We start from the raw sequence: 19,285 nt of genomic DNA on the forward strand, positions 1-19,285 counted from the left end.
TACAGTCTCAAAAGTCCACACCTTTGTTATGGAGGCAATAAACTATCCATAATCTTCTACCCAAGTTTTTTTATTAAATATTTTCAGACATAAATTATTCCTTCTTTGATCAGGAAAATGTTTTAAAAAAGCTCACCTTTGAGATTTTTCTCTTTTTCACTGCAGCGATCCCAACCTGGAACGACAACACTGCAGATCTCATCCCAGGCTTTCTTCTTCTTGTACCGGTCAGCATAGGAAGGCACTTTGGGGTCATAGAGCTCAGGACGATCATGCACCATCTGAATCAACCGATCAATGTCGATGACCATTTTGGAAGAAATCCTGTGGACCCTGCCGTCCTTTTCTCTTCCTGGCTCATTAAGCACAGTGTGGGGAGAAATTTAGTTACGTAACTTGTTATCAAATCATAAAGGTCTTCATTCCTAAGGGTTGTATTCACTTTATACATATTTTTGCAAAACAGGTAGAACTAAAGGGCGACATTAGGTTGTACGATAATCCTAGTAAAATTGTCAGTTGCTTCTTAGGTCAGTTGTTCTGAACGGATGGAGACGGCTGTATTATCTGAACGGATCCGTCCGTGACGGATCCGCACAAAAAGTAGCCTAAGTTGTGCAGGTATTTAATACTGCCACTCTGTCTCTTTTTGTAATTGATGTAGGTACAGATAGTACTGCCGCCATATATTTTTCTGTAAATGATGTAGGCACAGACATTGCTGTCTCCCTCAGACAATTATGCAAATACAGATAGTACTGCCTCCCTGTAAATTATATATGTACAGATAGCACTGACCGTCTTTCTCAGGAAATGATCCCGGTACAGATATTACTGCCTTTCTGTCTCTCTCTAAAAATGATGTAGGTAGAGATAGTACTGCTTCCCTGTCTTTCCCAGGAAATAATGCCAGCACAGCTATAACTGCCTGTCTTTCCTTGTAAATAATGTAGGTACAGATAGTACTGCCTCCCTGTCTCTTCCTTTAAATGACGTAGGTACAGATAGTACTGCCTCCCTGTCTCTCCCAGGAAATGATCCTGGTACAGATAGTACTGCCTCCCAGGAAAGGATTCTGGGTACAGATAGCACTGCCCATCTCTCTCCCAGGAAATGATCCCGGTACAGATAGTACTGCCTCCCTTTCTATCTGTAAATGATGTAGGTACAGATAGTACTGCCTCCCTATCTCTCCCTGTAAATAATGTAGGTACAGATAGTACTGCCTCCCTGTCTCTCCCTGTAAATGATGTAGGTACAGATAGTACTGCCTCCCTGTCTCTCCCAGGAAATGATCCTGGTACAGATAGTACTGCCTCCCAGGAAAGGATCCTGGGTACAGATAGCACTGCCCATCTCTCTCCCTGTAAACGATGCAGGTACAGATAGTACTGCCTCCCTCTCTCCCTGTAAATGATGCAGGTACAGATAGTACTGCCTGCCTCTCTATCTGTAAATTATGTAGGTACAGATAGTACTGCCTCGCTCTCAATCTGTAAATGATGTAGGTACAGATAGTACTGCCTCCCTCTCTATCTGTAAATGATGTAGGTACAGATAGTACTGCCTCCCTGTCTCTCCCTGTAAATGATGTAGGTACAGATAGTACTGCCTCCCTGTAAATGATGTAGGTACAGATAGTACTGCCTCCCTGTCTCTACCAGGAAATGATCCCGGTACAGATCGTACTGCCTCCCAGGAAATGATCACGGGTACAGATAGCACTGCCCGTCTCTCCCAGGAAATGATCCCGGTACAGATAGTACTGCCTCCCAGGAAATGATCACGGGTACAGATAGCACTGCCCGTCTCTCCCAGGAAATGATCCCGGTACAGATAGTACTGCCTTCCTATCTCTCTCTAAAAATGATGTACATAGAGATAGTACTGCCTCCCTGTCTTTCCCAGGAAATAATGCCAGCACAGATAGTACTGCCTGTCTTTCCTCGTACATGATGTAGGTACAGATAGTACTGCCAAATTTGCCATTTGCATTGCTGCGGATGCACCAGGATGTTAGCTATAATACCATCAAATAGGACAAATACTTGTGACTTTAACTTGAAATAAGTCACAGACCACTGCTATGGCTGATTATTTTTTTCCACCAGGTTGCAAAAGCTCTGTGTACACATTTTATTGAGTGTGAACAGAAATCCTATTCACTGGACGTGTATTTTGGTACAAAATATGCACCAAAATAAGCATGAAAAAAAAATGTGTGAGCATAACCTAATAGATGAGGCGGTGCGAGAAAAATAGGCATTTCAGCTACGATCAATATGTCAAGAAGTCGATTTTGCTATATTTTACCTTCATCTTTTATGTTCTGAGATGCCAAACCTACCCATACTAATCCGACGGTGAGTTCCTTTTCCTATAGGACGACGCTGATAATTCATCCCATAAGGCTCCCCTGCTTCCTCCTCTTTAATCTTCACTAAAATATAATCTGGTAAAAAGAAGAGACAATGGAATTACCCAGACGCAAATATCAACTTCTCACCCAAAAAGACACATCTGTAGATTCCCCCCATTTGCAGTCGTCTTGACATTGCTCCATATGCATTCCTAATCTTCTCCAAGGCTGCAGCAGATCACATGTCCCTGCATGTCGGTACGCAAGTATTTAGACTGCCATATAGTGTTTGCATAGGATGAACAGAACACCGCAGCACTCAGCGTCTTCAGGGCAGTTTCAGAGTTTATTCACCAACTGTGCGACGTTTTGACTTCTAAGAGTCTGCGGTTTTCTATCATCCTATGACTGACTATGAGGAGCCCGACAGGCCGAGGCTCAACGCCGCTGGCACTGCCATCATTTGGATCGGTAAGTAGTGCTGTCTCTCTCCTGGACTTTTTTGACGTAGTCTTTGCAGTAGGGTTGTCACGATACCAAAATTTGGATTCGATTTCGATACTATAAAAAAGTATTGCGATACTCGATACCATGCGGAAAAAAAAAACACCAAAAAAGCCGTGTGCATTCCGCATTTTATGGAACGCCCGGCCAATAATCCTATTTTTGGGGGGGCAAGGTGACAAAAAAATGGCGAATCGCGCAGTTTTTATTAGAATTTTTTTTCTGTTATGGCATTCACCGCATAGGAGATATTTTTTAAAATTAAAGTTAAACTAAAGATATAGCCTTACTTACATGCCCCCGGTATTGCTTATTCAGTCATTCATTTTTCAATCAGTGCCCCCGGAATATTTGCCGCCTTGTATGCTAATGAGACATTCGGCTCAACTGGGCAGGCCTTCAAAAGTTCTCCCGGGCGTGTCATTCTTCTCCCTGGCACGGAGCGCATCCAATCAGCGCGCTCCGCTCTTAGCCAGGGAGAAGACGCTCCAGTTCTCACGAGATTCGCGAGAACTGGAGCGATTTCATCTATCCAGAGCCGGCGCCATCTCGCGAGAACTGGAGTGTCTTCTCCCTGGCTAAGAGCGGAGCGCGCTGATTGGATGCGCTCCGTGCCAGGGAGAAGAATGACACGCCCGGGAGAACTTTTGAAGGCCCGCCCAGTTGAGCCGAATGGCTCATTAGCATACAAGGCGGCAATGCGGACAAACGGGGGCACTGATTGAAAAATGAATGACTGAATAAGCAATACCGGGGGCATGTAAGTAAGGCTATAGCTTTAACTTTCATTTTCAGGTGAAAGGTCCTCTTTAATATTTTGGTGTGTTTTTTTTCAAACTTTTTATTTACTAACCATTTCACCCTTAGGGGCTAGAACCTGAGATCTTTCAATCCCTTGTCCTATTCACCCTACTAGAGATCCATTAGGTGAATAGGAGCTCACACTCTCCCTGCTGCCCTGTGCATAGTGCACACAGCAGCAGGGAGCCTACCATGGCAGCCAGGGCTTCAGCAGCGTCCTGGCTGCCATGGTAACCGATCGGAGCCCCAGGGTTACACTGCTGGGGCTCCGATCAGAAGCTGCCACTGCACCACCAATGAGGAGGAGGGGAGGGGACCCTGTGGCCACTGCCACCAATGAGGAGGAAGGGAGGGGACCCTGTGGCCACTGCCACCAATGATTTAATACAGAGAGGGTTGGGGGTGCACTGCGCTACCAATGATTTAATACTAGGGGGGCACACTGCGCCACCAATGATTTAATACTGGGGGGGACGCACTGCGCCACCAATGTTTTTAAACCATTAATACAAATACAGGAGGCGGGTGCCGGCTGCAGAATCATATAGCTGGCACCCGACCTCTATGACAGGGAGCTGCGATCAGCGGCAGTTAACCCCTCAGGTGCAACACCTGATAATTCGATACCCGATGCAACCCTAGTTTGCAGTTGCTCCATATGGCCCCAGCCATATGCACTATATGGCAATAATATTGTACTGCACAGCGGCATTGTGTAGTTCAATGTTCACCCATTTCAGACGGGTCGCACTTTTTACCTCAAGGTGCTGCTAAGTGACTCTGTCTCTTGACACCTTTGCAAGTGTTTAAAGCGACCCTCTAATTTTGGATCCAAGTTTTAAAGTGGTTTTCCACTTTAAAAATCGAATACCGAAGTTATTCACGAAAGTCACGCAAGACTTCGGTAATAACTGACTCCCCCTCATCGGAGAGCCGTCTCTGTACAGAATTTATCCAAAGTTGTGTGCGAAGCGATTTCGGATCTTGAATCCAAAGCTTGCTTCGCTCATCACTAATGGGAATACTAACTATAACCACGTCCCATCTGCAGATATTAAACGTAACTGTTTCATATAACTTAAAAATAGTGCATACAAGTTAAGGTAGGACAATACAAATGACGGTAAAAGGGGCTGCGTAAAAACTAAAAGATGTAGTTCAGGTTTTCCTGCCAGTAGAGCTTGGCATTCCGTTTTTTTGGTCCCGATGTTACAGCATAGCTCCACACTCACAGACACCCCCCCCCCCCCCCAACACACATATTCAGGTGGGTTTATAAAACTTTTTCTTGGGCAAACACACCCTACATTTCCTTTGTGCGAGCAAATGGTTAACAGGTCATGTTATCAGATAAAAAACGCAAGATACTCCGTGTGCATGCCCGTTCCGCAAAAAAAAATTGAATATGTCCTATTATTGTCCACATTACGGACAAAGATAGGATTCTTCTATTAGGGGCCAGCTGTTCCGTTCCGCAAAATACGGAAGACACACGGACGCATGTCATCCGTATTTTTCGCAGACTGCAAAATACATTACGTAATTCACTTGAAACCCCGAACTTGCCAAAAAGCAGGTTCGCTCAACTCTAGAAGTCATAAGAAGGGTAGAAAAGTGTCTAAAACCTGATTACGAATGTGGTACAAAGCATGTTTGACAATTTTAAGCGCATCTTGTATACCGTTGCCCACTGTATCTTCCTTTGCTTCACTGTATTTAGAATTTTTACTTGGTAAATCTACCACGTTTGACCCAATATAGGAGCGCCCAACCATGAAGACCGTTACTGAGGCCTGGCTCAATATCACATCTTGTATTGAGGTGACGACAGTTTCCGAACTTCCACAATCCACAGTAATGGTGCATAAAATCACCAACTCCCAGGACCTCCCTGAAACGCCAAGGAAATTCCCATTAACCCACTTTGGGAAAAAGTCCTGTACCCCGTTGTGGTCAGCTGCACTCCTTTCACAGGTAACTCTGAATTAAGAGCCCAAATTCTGCAGGGCTACAGCTTTTACAAAAGAAAAATCTGTTCCAGGCATATCTGCCAAATACATTATGTGGCTGGAGGGTTTCCTACTGTACACAAGGTCTCTTTAGTTGGATCTTGGTAAACTACTTTTAGACTTATTTCCCTAAAGATTTCCTACCAGCTGGATCTCTCCAAGTAGAATTGGTACATTCCCGAGAGCCAAGGTCAAGGTCCGACACCTGCACTGCTCCTGTAAGACTGTATTACAGCACCATATTTTTCGCCCTATAAGACGCACTTTTTTCCCCCAAAGTGGGGGGGGGGGGTGCCAGTGCGTCTTATGGAGTGAATACTAATGACCACTTCCATTATGAAAGCGCTCATTAGTACAGGAGGATCGGGAAGTGGATGCAGCGCTCCCAGGGCTCTGTACTCCGCACTTCCTGGTCTTGTTTTGTCGGCCTCATACTGTGCTGTGCACAGCGTGAGGACATCTGCGTTGTGTGACCTCACACTGTGCTGCGTCGTGTCACGACAGCGTAGCCTGAAAAGCTCTGGATCCCAAGAGCAGCAGTGTCCGGAGCAGAAGAGGTAAGTCGATTATTATTTTTTTGGTCTGATCTGAGGTCTGAATGGGGATCTGAACATTGGGGGTCTGATCTGAGGTCTGAATGGGGGTCTGATCTAAGGTCTGAATGTGGGTCCTAACATTGGGGGTCTGATCTGAGGTCTGAATGGGGGTCTGATCTGAGTGTCTTATTAACATGGGGATCTGATCTGAGGTCTAATTGGGGTTCTTATTAACATTGAGGGTTTGATCTGAGGTCTGATTAAGGCCTCATGCACACGACCGTTGTGCCGTTTTTTTTCGCGGACCCATTGACTTTCAATGGGTCCATGGAAAAATCGGAAAATGCACCGTTTGGCAGCCGCATCCGTGATCAGTGTGACCTGTCCTATTTTTTTCACGGCCAACGGTTCACGGACCCATTCAAGTCAATGGGTCCGTGAAAAATCACGGATGCACACAAGATTGTCATCCGCGTCCGTTTTTTCCTATCATTTCAATGGCAAACTTGACTTTGATTTTTTTTTTCATTGGTCATGTCCGTGGATCCTCCAAAAAACAAGGAAGAAAAAACGGTCACGGATAACGGACCCCGTTTTTGCGGGCCTTAAAAAAAAATAAAAACTGTCGTGTGCATGAGGCCCAACGAATTTTTTTTTCTTATTATTTTCGTCCTCTAAAACCTATGTGCGTCTTATGGACAGGTGCGTCTTATATGGTGAAAAATATGGTATATAGGAACCAATAGGCCCTACAGCACACCCCCTTTCAACACAAAACAGTCCACTTATACTTATCTCATATCTTTACAGAACAGACGCACACAGTTTTTGTAACGTAATATTTGTTTTACTGAGTAAAATGTGCACAAACATTATTAAATAACATAAAATAACATTAGTTACATAAAATAACATAATATAACGTAAACCAACAGCTCACATTTTGACCCCTAATTTCTTAGTTGGGTAAAACACTGTTCGACATATCAAAAAACATAAAAAGTAGTTACACAGAGCAAACAAATCGGATTTCTACCTTACTTTCCCAAAGGGTCTCTAGAAACTATGAAGTACAATCCGACTGCTATAGGTACAGCTCCACATTTCCTTTGCTATACTTGTGATAAATCTCCCCCATTATACGTACACATTTTACAGGAAGGCTTTTCAAGAAAGCAAAAAAAGTTAAAAGGAAAGTTGAAATTGGAGATGTCCAAACGCTGGAGTTTTCGGACTCTTGGCTGAGGAACAGTCCAGTCCAAATACTGGGAACAAACGTTCATAAGAGCCCCCGTTCCCAATAACTGGTGGATGTAAAGGTGCTGCTGGTCACCTAACAAACAACGCTATTTTTGTCGGGTAGTTGCATCTTTTATGCTAGCACAGGGATAGGCAAACTGCGGCTCTCCAGCTGTTGTAAAACTACAAATCCCATCATGCCCTGTTGTAGGCTGATAGCTGTAGGCATACTTGGAGTTGTAGTTTTACAACAGCTGGAGAGCCGCAGTTTGCCCATCCCCGGTCTAGCACATTGCACCTGTGTAAACGGATATGCAAAGCGAATAGGGACAAAGAACGGCAGTAACCATCGTTCGTTCCCCACTCAGTTTGCATTGGTCTGTGTGAAAAGCTCGTTATAGGCCTGACATCTGCCTGTGTAAGCGGACCCTAAAAATTGCATTAATTAACAAGCTCCTTGAGCGAGCTGCTAAAATGGCTTCCGGCTCTACCTCCTTGCCTCGTTTTAGCCACCACCCCCCACCAGGTTGCCGCAGTAGGAGGACAAATCCTCATCGGACTACTACACAGCCCGGGCAGCAGGAGAAGAGTAGATCGCTCCTCTCCTTGATGGCTGGGGTTCCAGCTTAACGAAGATGACCGTGTTCCCTGGCGCCTGCCTTACGAATCCCATTTGATAATTGTACATATATGAGCAGTGACATCACAGGAGTTCTCTGAAGCATCAGTTTAACGGAGGCTCGTCATGGATGTCATACAGCCATAGGTTAAACGGATGTGTGGTTTTTTTACACTAAACTGCAGGATGGAACAGCGCAGTCTAATACTAATTTTGCCGTATTCTGGCATATGCCCACCAGACGGAGATCAAAAGGCTACTCTTTGGACCTTAGTCTTATGGAGCCCTGTAGACACGTTAAGCGTGCACTTAAAGGGGGTTGTCTCATCATGGACAATGGGGGCTTATCGCTAGGATACGCTCCCATTGTCTTATAGGTGCGGGTCCCACTGCTGGGACTTGCACCTATATCAAGAACGGAGCCCGGAAAGGTGGTGGCTGGAGGACTTAAAGAGGTTGTCTCATCATGGACAACGGGGGCATATCGCTATATGTAGAACGGAGCCCCGAAAGTGAAGGAGGGCGCACTGCGCATGCGCAGCAGCCCTCCATTTATTTTCTATGGGGCTGTCGAAAAATAGCCGAGCGCTGTCTCGGCTATTTCCGTCAGCCTCATAGAAATGAATGGGAGCGCGGGCCGCGCATGCGCAGTGCACCCTCCTTCACTTTCGGGGCTCCGTTCTCCATATAGCGATGTCCATGATGAGACAACCCCTTTAGAGAGGTACATGCTAAAGATAGGGCCCCTAAATGTGTACAAATGTTAACTGCTCGATCCTTTTGTCCTTGGGGGAGATACTCCCCAGCTTGAATGTGCCGGAGGAAGACAGCAGACTATTAAAACATGTCGTGCTGCCCTACATTTTATCAATAAATATCTCTTTATTACTATATTAGCCCCCAGCGACCTCCTGCCTTTTAATTCCCATGATTTTCCACATTACTGGTACCAGTCATGGAATCCCATGCAGGAGGGAACAGCTCGATTCGGATTTGAGGTCGTTAAACGCATCTGCCTCCGGGCAGCAGCTTTTCACTCTTTTCTGTTATAAGGTTAAGGCACTAAGGACATCTGCTGCCTTTTTATCTTTTTTTATATTTTTACAATTGGAGGTTCGTCTTTTGTGGGACAGCGGTAGCAGCACCTTGCATGGGGCTGTCAGCTTTCGTCTAACCGCTATCTAACATGCATGGCAGCCCGAGTCTCCGGTTACACATCCGCTCTTGCCGTGACTTCACACTATTGGTATGCAGGAAATGTGGGACTGTGACGCTTCATGAGAAATTATCAGCCGAATACAGCAAAGGAAGCGAGGAAGACACTTTTCTTTACCTAGATTAGTGCAGCACATGCAACTTTAATACTGACTGTATTAGTACTGAAAGTCCAGCCCGTCCATTTTTCCCTACCCTATGTTACCGAAACTGGACCATAATATAAACCATATACATAAAATACAAAAGGGCTCTCGATGGACCCCTGTAAAAAGGGTTAATTCAAGTCTAAAAATCTAGGAGGCGAGGATGGGGAGGATGAAACATTCATGGGGGAGGACTGATGGGAATCAGGAGAGCACGAGTCGGTGTAGGAGGGATGGGTATGGGGAGTAGGCCCATAATACAAGGCAGAACAAGAAGGTGAAGTGGGCAAATGGTGGGAATGACTAGGGGAAAGAGCAGAGGGGAGCATGTGAGAGGGGGATGAAACAGAAGTTTTAGAGAGACCAGAGTTGGAAGGCATAAGAGGGCTGTGTTCGTGAAGCGAGAGGATGGTATAGTTTGATTGGGAATTAGATTTATGGCTATAGCCTGTAGAGTGTCTGGATTGCGGCAGATGATGACGGTGAGAAGAATGAGGAGAAGACTGTGGATAAGAAGCACATGTGGAGGTAGTCTTGTTGGGCTGACTTGATGACTGGTAGGCGGTGGACTCAATGTGCATTGGTTGAGCCGCGCAAACAGGACGTGCCAGCTTGACCTGGCTGAGTAAGCCGAGGATCTGTTCGGGGTTGTTGGGAGGAGTGAAGCCCTCTATGAGGGTCTGGATGGCGGTACGCAGCCGCAGTCTCCACCCCTGAGGGACTTGTCTTATGTAATGTCCAAGGCTGCGGCAGAACGCATCCTCTGGGTCCTCCTCAATGTTTCGCTGAACAAAGTCCAGGACTTGGCCATCAAAGGTTTCCACAGTAGAGAAGTTAGGAACAGTCTTCTTGCTTTTCTTCCCTGGAAGTCGAGATGGTGGAGCTTGCTGGAAGGTGTGAGTGACAGAGGGGTTGGTGGGTGGCTCTACGCAGCTCTCGGATGCCACTACTGCTGGTCTTGCTGCAGGCACTTCAGGGTCAGACTCCCCCAGCTGCTGTTCACGGGTTGCTTTGGAGTCTGCCTCTGATCCAGATTTGGTGACTGCACTATAGCAAGCGACAGCAGAAAAAAAATAAAAAATTCAATACACTTGCAAGAAAGCAAAAAAGGAAAGAAATCGTCCGATGTAAGCAACACTTACGGCCGCAGGTCCAAGACAGGTTTCAGGAACATCAGCTGCTTAAGGTACATATATGGCTTCTTGTTAAGGGGACCCGACCCACTCAGACCTTCGTAGTGGACCACTTCCCTTCTAAACTGATCACGGGCACTCCTCCACCTTTTCTGGATAAGATTCTCTACAAAAGACAAGGAAATAAATACATCAATAACGGAAGTAAAATCTAAACTCCTACACAGAAACTCAGAACTGAAGCACAACCTATCCTGCTCTACCAACTCTAATAAATACAAGGATAGCAGTGGACCCCTGTGGACCTTTGTGATGGGAAAATGGGTAAAGTATATATCTGACCCCAAGAAATAAAACAAATAGTAACTGAATATAAAATATTATAAAAAAAAAAATCCAATAAAAATTTATTTAAGCTCAAGACCTTATTTAATTTCCAGTCAAAACAATTGTTAAGTACAGCGTCTAAGAAATTAAACATTTTTTTATTATTTTTTTTTTTTTTTTTACAATATTACATATTCCGCTCTATATTTTCCCCAAATAAACATGTAAGGACAATTTTTTTGGGAAGCTGGGGGCATTTTCTAAGGATCTAAAACGCCATCAGTGACGGGATTCTCAGGGCTCATACAACCGGCCGGTTTCTTGGTTCGAGAAGTTTGTCTTGATCCTCACGGCTGTTACGCCGCTGTAGAATTCATTTTTTCAGATTTCAATTTTTTTTAAAAGGAGATGATAAAATTTGTCGTCATTCATGATGTCGTCAACAGAACCTCTCGTTGCTTTAGTGGTGTACTGGTCTACTGCTTCCTCGTTTGCCCATAAAATCTTCCCCCACTTCTCGGACGTCTCGCCGCATTGTTCCAGCGCAGTTTTCTTCTCTGCATTATGGATAATTGACAGCACCACCTCATTTAAGGCTCAAAATATCTTCCCATGGGACCAAACACCTCCTTGGAAATTTTTTTCTTTATTTTTTAGAACCTTCCGTGGATTTCACAGATGCAGGAGATGTTTCCGTGGCATCTGCAGCGGATATCATTCTAGCCATTTAAACTTTGTAGATGGCATGTGAATAGTGACCTCTACATCTAGGGAGGAAGGGGCACCCTGTGTCTATCTGCCCTTCACGCAAAGGTCGCAGGGTGACAAAGGGTAACCACGGCAACAAGAGATCTTAAAAAAAAGGCACCCAAGTCTGCCGTAGTTATTAGCCTTTAGTATACAAAAAATAGCTAAAACAACGAGTAGAAGAAAGTATATATACACAAACCTGCATGCAAAAAATTCCCACCCTCCATAAAAAAAAAAATCTAATAAAATTGCAACTCATCCCACTTCTTTTAGGAGCTGCTGTAACTTAAAAGTATGGATGGCAGCGTTAAAGTGGCAGTATGGTGCACGAAGATAATTTTACGACAAATGTCTCCGATTCTCCTTTATTTCAGACCAAAAAAATAATAAATATAAAAAAGAATACCTTGTACTTAACAGATGTTTCGACTGGAAATAAAATGCACGGCTTTCGCACACAGGACAAATAATATAGGCTTGAACCTAGGCCTCATTTTACGGGGCACATTTCCTGTCTAGACCTAGAATGCGTAGACATATTTTCTAGAGGGGTACAATGGGCTTACCTAGGATCCCTTTATCTCCTTCATCCAGCTCATCCCATTCCGGGTACAGGTTCTGGCACACAGAGAGCCACGCAGACGCTTTTCGATACCGGTCACTGTACCCAGGGTCTGAAGGCTTCCAAAGCGCAGGATGGCGCTGGACTTGGCGGATCAGCTCATCAACCCTTATTGCCATCCTTCTGTGGCGCACCTTGTAGGCCGTCTGGCTCTCTACAGAAAAAACAGGCCGGCCACGGGACATTTCCGGTTCCTCTGGGGACGCCCCCCACCCGGCCGTAAATTGGGAGTTAAAAGACGGATCAAATTCGGACGCAAGCACAGATAAAAATAAGGCGGTGGCTTCTGCGGTTGGTGTCAAACGCAGTGGAAGCGGCATATTTTAAATACAAAAATAAAAAAGGGCCGGCAACGGATTATAATAAGCGCTGTATTCCAGACCTTTAAAATACAGAGCAATAAAGCAAAGCAGATGCGGTTGGGAGGACCGTTCTCGATTTTTACAAGACAGCAGTAATTTTCTCACATGGCGGCACAGAAATGGTAAGGCGACAGTCGTGCATTATTCTAAGACGACAATTACAGGGTGTGTATACATGTGCAGTTATTTTTTTTTATTGCTCCAATGCACCTAAAAATAGAGCAACTTTGCAAAGTCCAACTGAAATGACTCCTACCAGGCCGATAAAGGGTTACCGACTACAGACAAATCCAGCGAGTATCGGATCTACTGTCTGTAGATTAGGAAAAAGAGCAAAGCAATACAAAAGTAGAGGTTGGTAACCATGCAGACACACAGGTCTACACAAAGCACAAGCAGTTTTTTTATTGTGCAAAGTGTTCCCTCTTCTACCTTGAAACAACCGATTCCCACCTGCAAACATTCAGCGCATACACAGCCCCCCCCCCCCCACCCCCCCAGAAGATTTAATAAAACAAATTAATTTCCGATTCCTATTATCATGAATGAAGAGTTACCTGGACTGGGTTCAGGGGAGCTGATCCTCTCTTCAAACTGCTGATCAACTATTCCATGAGCACCGTCATCTTTTTTGCGCTTCACCACAACGTTTTTTACATAATGACCTGGAGGCAGAAGAATTTGCATTAATGGGAAGCAGAAAAAACACAAATGCAAAGAGAATCTGCAGCCAAACATCCATTGTTCAAGAAGTCGTTGTGGTTGTATCTATACTTAGAAAAAAGATGTTGGAAATCTAAAGGTTTCACACTCGCGTTTGGTGCGGATCCGTCATGGATCTGCACAGACGGATCCGTTCAGATAATACAACCGTCTGCATCCGTTCAGAACGGATCTGTTTGTATTATCTGTAACATAGCCGAGACGGATCCGTCTTGAACACCGCTGAGGACGGATCCGTTTTCTATTGTGCCAGATTGCGTCAGAGAAGACGGATCCGTCGCCATAGACTTACATTGTGTGCCAGGACGGATCCGTTTGGCTCAGTTTCATCAGACGGACACCAAAGCGGAATGGAGACTGAACGGAGGCAAACTGATGCGTTCTGAGCGGATCCTTTTCCATTCGGAATGCGGGATCCGTTTTGGACCGCTTGTGAGAGCCCTGAACGGATCTCACAAACGGAAAGCCAAAACGCCAGTGTGAACGTAGCCTTAGCCTCATAACAGGTTGACACGTCTTGTTCTGTACAGGTCACTTCTCAGCAGTCATCTCATTGTGACTACAGGCAGGATCACAACGAAAGATAACAAGATAGATAGCTAGAAAGATATGAGATCAGATCCACCATTCACAATAGGTGATGGACACAGCCTGCCTCCTCCTTCATGCCCACAACACTCTCCCATAGGAGACAATGGAGGCATCTTGTCTGTTTTCCCTATGGTCTGTGCGGCTGCAAGGGTGTTAATATCAGCTCAGGCAAGATGGCCGTCCTCATAATCATGTACAGTATAAAAAAATCTACATTTATACAATAAAAATTGATTTAAAAAAAATGAATATGTTTCACTTATGTCGCTTATTAATTAGTAAAAAAGAATGTTGGTGATACAGTTTCTTTACAGCTTTCATTATGAGGTAAACAGAAGATGACTTGGTGATTTGCATTGACTTGTTTAACCCTTCATTGTAGGGTCTGAATAGAAACCATACCGCACACACGAGTAACAATCCTGGAGCTACCCCCCCCCCCTATTAGAACCACTTCCTACTTTTGACATCAGCAGCGTGCAGCTCGTGAAGGAAGTCCCGTGTGCTGAGCGGGCTCGGTGGGTATATAAGGGGGGATAGGCTGTCTGCACACATATCCCTCGGTGGGTATATAATAGGGCTGCACGATAAGGGAATGTTGTGCAATTGCAATTAGGGCCCTAAAAATTGCGATAACGATATTTTAAGGGAATTGTGCTAGAGGTCTATTTGCAGTTAGGGGAGGGGAATCTGCGGTCAGGACCGTTAGAGGGGGGGGGGGGAAATCTGCGGTCGGCACCGTTAGAGGGGGGGGGGAAATCTGCGGTCGGCACCGTTGGGGGGGGGGGGAAATCTGCGGTCGGCACCGTTATGGGGGGGATCGGCGGATGACACCGTTGTGGGGGGGGGAATCTGCGGGTGACACCGTTATGGGGGGGGGATCTGCGGGTGACACCGTTATGGGGGGGGGGGGATCTGCAGGTGACACTGTTATGAGGGACCTATGGATAATGCACTGTTATGGGGGATGTGTGCTATGACACATAGGGTCATGAGGGGGGCCAGCATAAGATGATATATGTGTGAATGATACACACGCTGGTCCCCCTCATGGCCCTATGTGTCACAGCATTGCTTTATTAATGTCCCCTCATGTGTCCGAAACCGCGCACATAACTGTCTTTGTATGCAAAGTCTTTCTTTACTGCTGAAACAATCGCTCTACTATTGAAACTCCTATTGATAAAATCACCAGCCTCTGTACTCACTATGAATGCATGCAACGAGCGGGCCGGCCGGCGCATGACTTCAGTCAGTCACGCTCCTGCTTCATTAATGAAGTGGGAGGAGCGTGACTGACTGAGTGATGTTAGTCATGCGCCGGCCGGCCCGCTCGTTGCAGTGCATTCATAGTGAGTACAGAGGCTGGTGATTTTATCAATAGGAGTTTCAATAGTAGAGCGATTGTTTCAGCAGTAAAGAAAGACTTTGCATACAAAGACAGTTATGTGCGCGCGCCGCGACTTGCCTCCAGCCCCTCCCCCCTCTGTAACTAATGTATCACCGGCCGCGCTGTGCGGCATAGCGGCCGGCGATACATCAGTGTCAGCCACGTAAAAAGTCAACCATCACTTTATGAGACGCACATTTTTTGCTTTATGTGTGTCTTATAAAGCAAAAAATAATCGCAGCATTTTTGGGTCGGCCAAATCGCCATCGACGATTATCGCAATACGATTTCTTTGGCGATATATCGTGCAGGCCTAGTATATAAGGTGTGATAGGCTGTCTGCACACATATCCCTCGGTGGGTATATAAGGTGGGATAGGCTGTCTGCACACATATCCCTCAGTGGGTATATAAGGTGTGATAGGCTGTCTGCACACATATCCCTCAGTGGGTATATAAGGTGGGATAGGCTGTCTGCACACATATCCCTCGGTGGGTATCTAAGGTGTGTGATAGGCTGTCTGCACACATATCTCTCGGTGGATATAGAAGGTGTGATAGGCTGTCTGCACACATATCTCTCGGTGGATATAGAAGGTGTGATAGGCTGTCTGCACACATATCTCTCGGTGGGTATCTAAGGTGTGTGATAGGCTGTCTGCACACATATCCCTCGGTGGGTATCTAAGGTGTGATAGGCTGTCTGCACACATATCCCTCGGTGGGTATCTAAGGTGTGTGATAGGCTATCTGCACACATATCCCTCGGTGGGTATCTAAGGTGTGTGATAGGCTGTCTGCACACATATCCCTCGGTGGGTATCTAAGGTGTGTGATAGGCTATCTGCACACATATCCCTCATTGCTGTCATGGGTAAATGGGACGATTTATCTGAATTGCAGGAAGTGATGATTTTTGGCTTTCAGGCCAAGGGTGGCGGTATTTCTGAAACCGCTCAGTGTGAACTGTTCTCGTGCTGCTGTGGTGAAAGTGTATGGTGAGTGGAGAAATGTCACCGTTGTGAATTAACGATGTGGAATCTGCAGAGCACCACAAGCCATTCACGCGAGAGGAATGTCAGCTATGAAGGTGCGCGAGGGCGGACTGACATGCCTCAGTGGAGCAGCTCACCGCCTAAAAGAACCAGGAGTCTACTAGATGGGAGTCTAAAATAAAAGATCAGCGAACCTTACTGTATTGGGGGCTCTGAAACAGACAGATGGTTACTGCACCTCTACTAACGAAGTTGCATCAGCAGAAATGGATTCCGGTTTCGCGGCTGTATAGGAATTGGACCCCCACTGATTGGTAAGGAGTTGCCTTCTTCGAATCGTCACATTTTCTACTTCCTCAACAGTGGACATTGGCACGTTGGGCAAGAAACATCAGAGAACAAAAACCCTGAAACCACTGCTGGAAAAACAGAAGCTGATGTTGGCAGCATTATAGTCTGGGGAAGGTTTTCCGGCCATTCTCTGGGCCACTCATCCATGTAGAAGGAATCAACCGATTTGGGTATGAATCCATCCTTGAGGATCATGTACTCCCATACATGCCAATTGTCTTACTTGGGGCCAGATGTGATCTTCCAGCAAGACAATACAACATGTCCACTGCGAGAAGTGTCCGACAATGGTTGGAAGAGCATGACTAATAGTTCCAAGTGCTACCCTGCCCCCTAATTCCCCAGACTTGAACCCAATTGAGCATCTGTGGGACCACCTCGATGGTCGTGTTTGCTCTATGGATCTTGCCCCACTCACCCTCCAGCAGATGCACTGCAGTAAGCATGGCTCAAGATACCTATGACCAGGGGGCGTGGTCTGGCTGCCTAGGCGGATGGGTGTGTAGAGCCTGAGCTCCTGTTCCAGCACCGTCTAAAGCGACAAAAAAGCGGACTTCTCATCTAACACTGAGACCCAACTGCACTCTCTAGCAGGGAGAAACACCCCCAGACATGACGGGGCGAAGAAAGAAGGTGGCTAAGCAGCCTAAACTCACGAAGTTTTACTTTTCTAGAGACGCCGGAGAAATCCAAGATGGCGCCGGAAATGACACAGGCCCTCCCGGTAAGCGCGCAGTGACTACAGACGCGCCGCTGACTTCCCCTGCACCGAGCCTGCGGAGATCACTTTCAGACTCGGCGCTTCATACCCAGCTGGGTCTGGGGGACGGAGAAACGGACGTAGGCGGGGGTCCTGACGAAGCCGCAAACCGGACCGAAGCATATGGCCAGGGTGGCAGAGTCCACTCACCTGGCGGGACTTTGCGGGACCTCGCCTCGGGCCATCAGGACACTACATGGTCACAGACCAGTTGGGGGACTGTTTCTACACCTCCGGGGGGGGCCACTAAGCCTGCTCAGACAACCCCAAATGATGAGGGGGAAGCGGCGCTGCAAGCGTTACCAGTGTCTAATACTGCCCTCACAGACACTGCCATGAGGGACATGCTGATCCTACAGAGGCGCTCAATGTTGTTGGACATAAAGTCCATAATAGCTCCGATACGCTCAGACATTGCTGATCTGGGGGCCCGGACGGACCACCTGGAAAATAAATTTGGGGACTTTGCGGCCTCGCATAATGCGTTGATTGACGCGCACGCTGATTTGGAAGCAGAGGTGGAGAGCATTAAAGCCAAAATGGCCGACCTGGAAGATAGAAGCAGGCGAAATAATATCAAGCTGAGAGGGATCCCAGAGTCGGTGTCCCCCAAGGATATCCCTGATTACGTGCGGTCTCTCCTGAAAGCGGTGTTACCGGACTGTCACGAGAGAGATCTGGAAATAGACAGGGCGCACCGTGTACCGCGCCCACGCCACCTGGATGAGTCGGTACCCCGAGATGTACTAGCTAGGGTGCATTTCTTCAAAATTAAAGAACAGCTGCTGGCGTCTGCGAGGAAAAATGGAGGCCTTCCTGCGCCTTTTCACAAGGTGCTCATATATGCGGATTTGTCTGCGGCTACCCTGCGACTGAGAAGAGCCTTTTTACCAGTCACGGCGTCCCTTAGAAGCGCGGACATACCTTATAGGTGGGGTTTCCCGGTACGCCTGTTGATTCATCATGGGGGAGAGATCCATGCTGTTAAGGCTGTGGAAGAGGGGCTGAAGCTACTGCAAAGATGGAACATCCCTGTCCACGCAGCTGAGGAAACTTCACACCAGGCCCCTGCTAAAGTCAGGAAAGACTGGTCGAGAGTTCGCTGAATACAGCTTCACTCAGGGCGAGTGTACCTTGCCAATCAGGTGCTGTACGTCAGTACAGGTTTTGTCATCCTTACATGCCTTTTTGTCCTAGGTTGCAGACAGGACATTTGCCCTACACTTGGTAAGGAGTCTTATTAGGCTCTATATGTTTTATGTTGAGATGTTATTGCTGTCGTACCTCCTCTGTTTTGGGGGGCCGCAGATGTTTAGTATCAACGATTTGCCTGTATCTACGAGTGCTACCTTTGTCAGGAAGACGCGGACGTCCTCGCTGGGAGTCGTTCCGTGTTTGATTTCTACTTTATTACCTACTACTATGCAATTGCTGTTTATTCTGATATATAATGGTAATAACCTTTGCTAGTCTGAATGCCAATGGCTTAAACAGTCCTATGCGTAGGTCCCATCTGTGGAGGGAAGCTAAACTGTTGAAATGTGACATTTTGGGAATTCAGGAAACACACTTGATTCAAAGTGATGCGTTTAGGTTAAAGCACCCTCTGTTCCCCCACATATTTCAGTCACACTTTCATACGAAATCTAGGGGGGTCATGATAGCAGTTAAGAATACAGTAGCGTTTAAGCATATAGCGGACCATGCGGATACTATGGGGAGATATGTTATACTGATATGTACACTGAACAACGTGTTGTTCACAATAGTAGCATTATATGCACCCAATAGGGGTCAATTACATTTCCTCCGCAAGGTTTTAAAGATGGTTAGAAAAAGGCAACAGGGGAAAT

At 46.3% G+C, this 19,285-nt stretch overlaps 1 protein-coding gene across 8 annotated transcripts in view; it reads right to left on the reverse strand.

Annotated features, from left to right (window-relative positions):
* The window catches only part of LOC122945997, a 60,837-nt gene that overhangs the window by 18,768 nt on the left and 22,784 nt on the right, over window positions 1-19,285 (reverse strand). For 3 of the 8 annotated variants that reach the window (XM_044305259.1, XM_044305261.1, XM_044305262.1), the window contains exons 5-7: window positions 13,180-13,287; window positions 2,348-2,452; window positions 137-352 (exon numbers count right to left, since the gene is read on the reverse strand). In XM_044305259.1, the coding sequence (XP_044161194.1) occupies window positions 137-352; window positions 2,348-2,452; window positions 13,180-13,287 (429 nt within the window). Of the gene's footprint in view, window positions 1-136; window positions 353-2,347; window positions 2,453-8,742; window positions 10,476-10,570; window positions 10,728-12,204; window positions 12,936-13,179; window positions 13,288-19,285 lie in introns of those variants that run through there. The other 5 variants (XM_044305258.1, XM_044305257.1, XM_044305256.1 and 2 more) reach the window with 3 other exon arrangements.

The sequence above is a fragment of the Bufo gargarizans genome, chromosome 9, assembly GCF_014858855.1.
Source record: "Bufo gargarizans isolate SCDJY-AF-19 chromosome 9, ASM1485885v1, whole genome shotgun sequence".
Classification (NCBI taxonomy): Eukaryota; Metazoa; Chordata; class Amphibia; order Anura; family Bufonidae; genus Bufo; species Bufo gargarizans.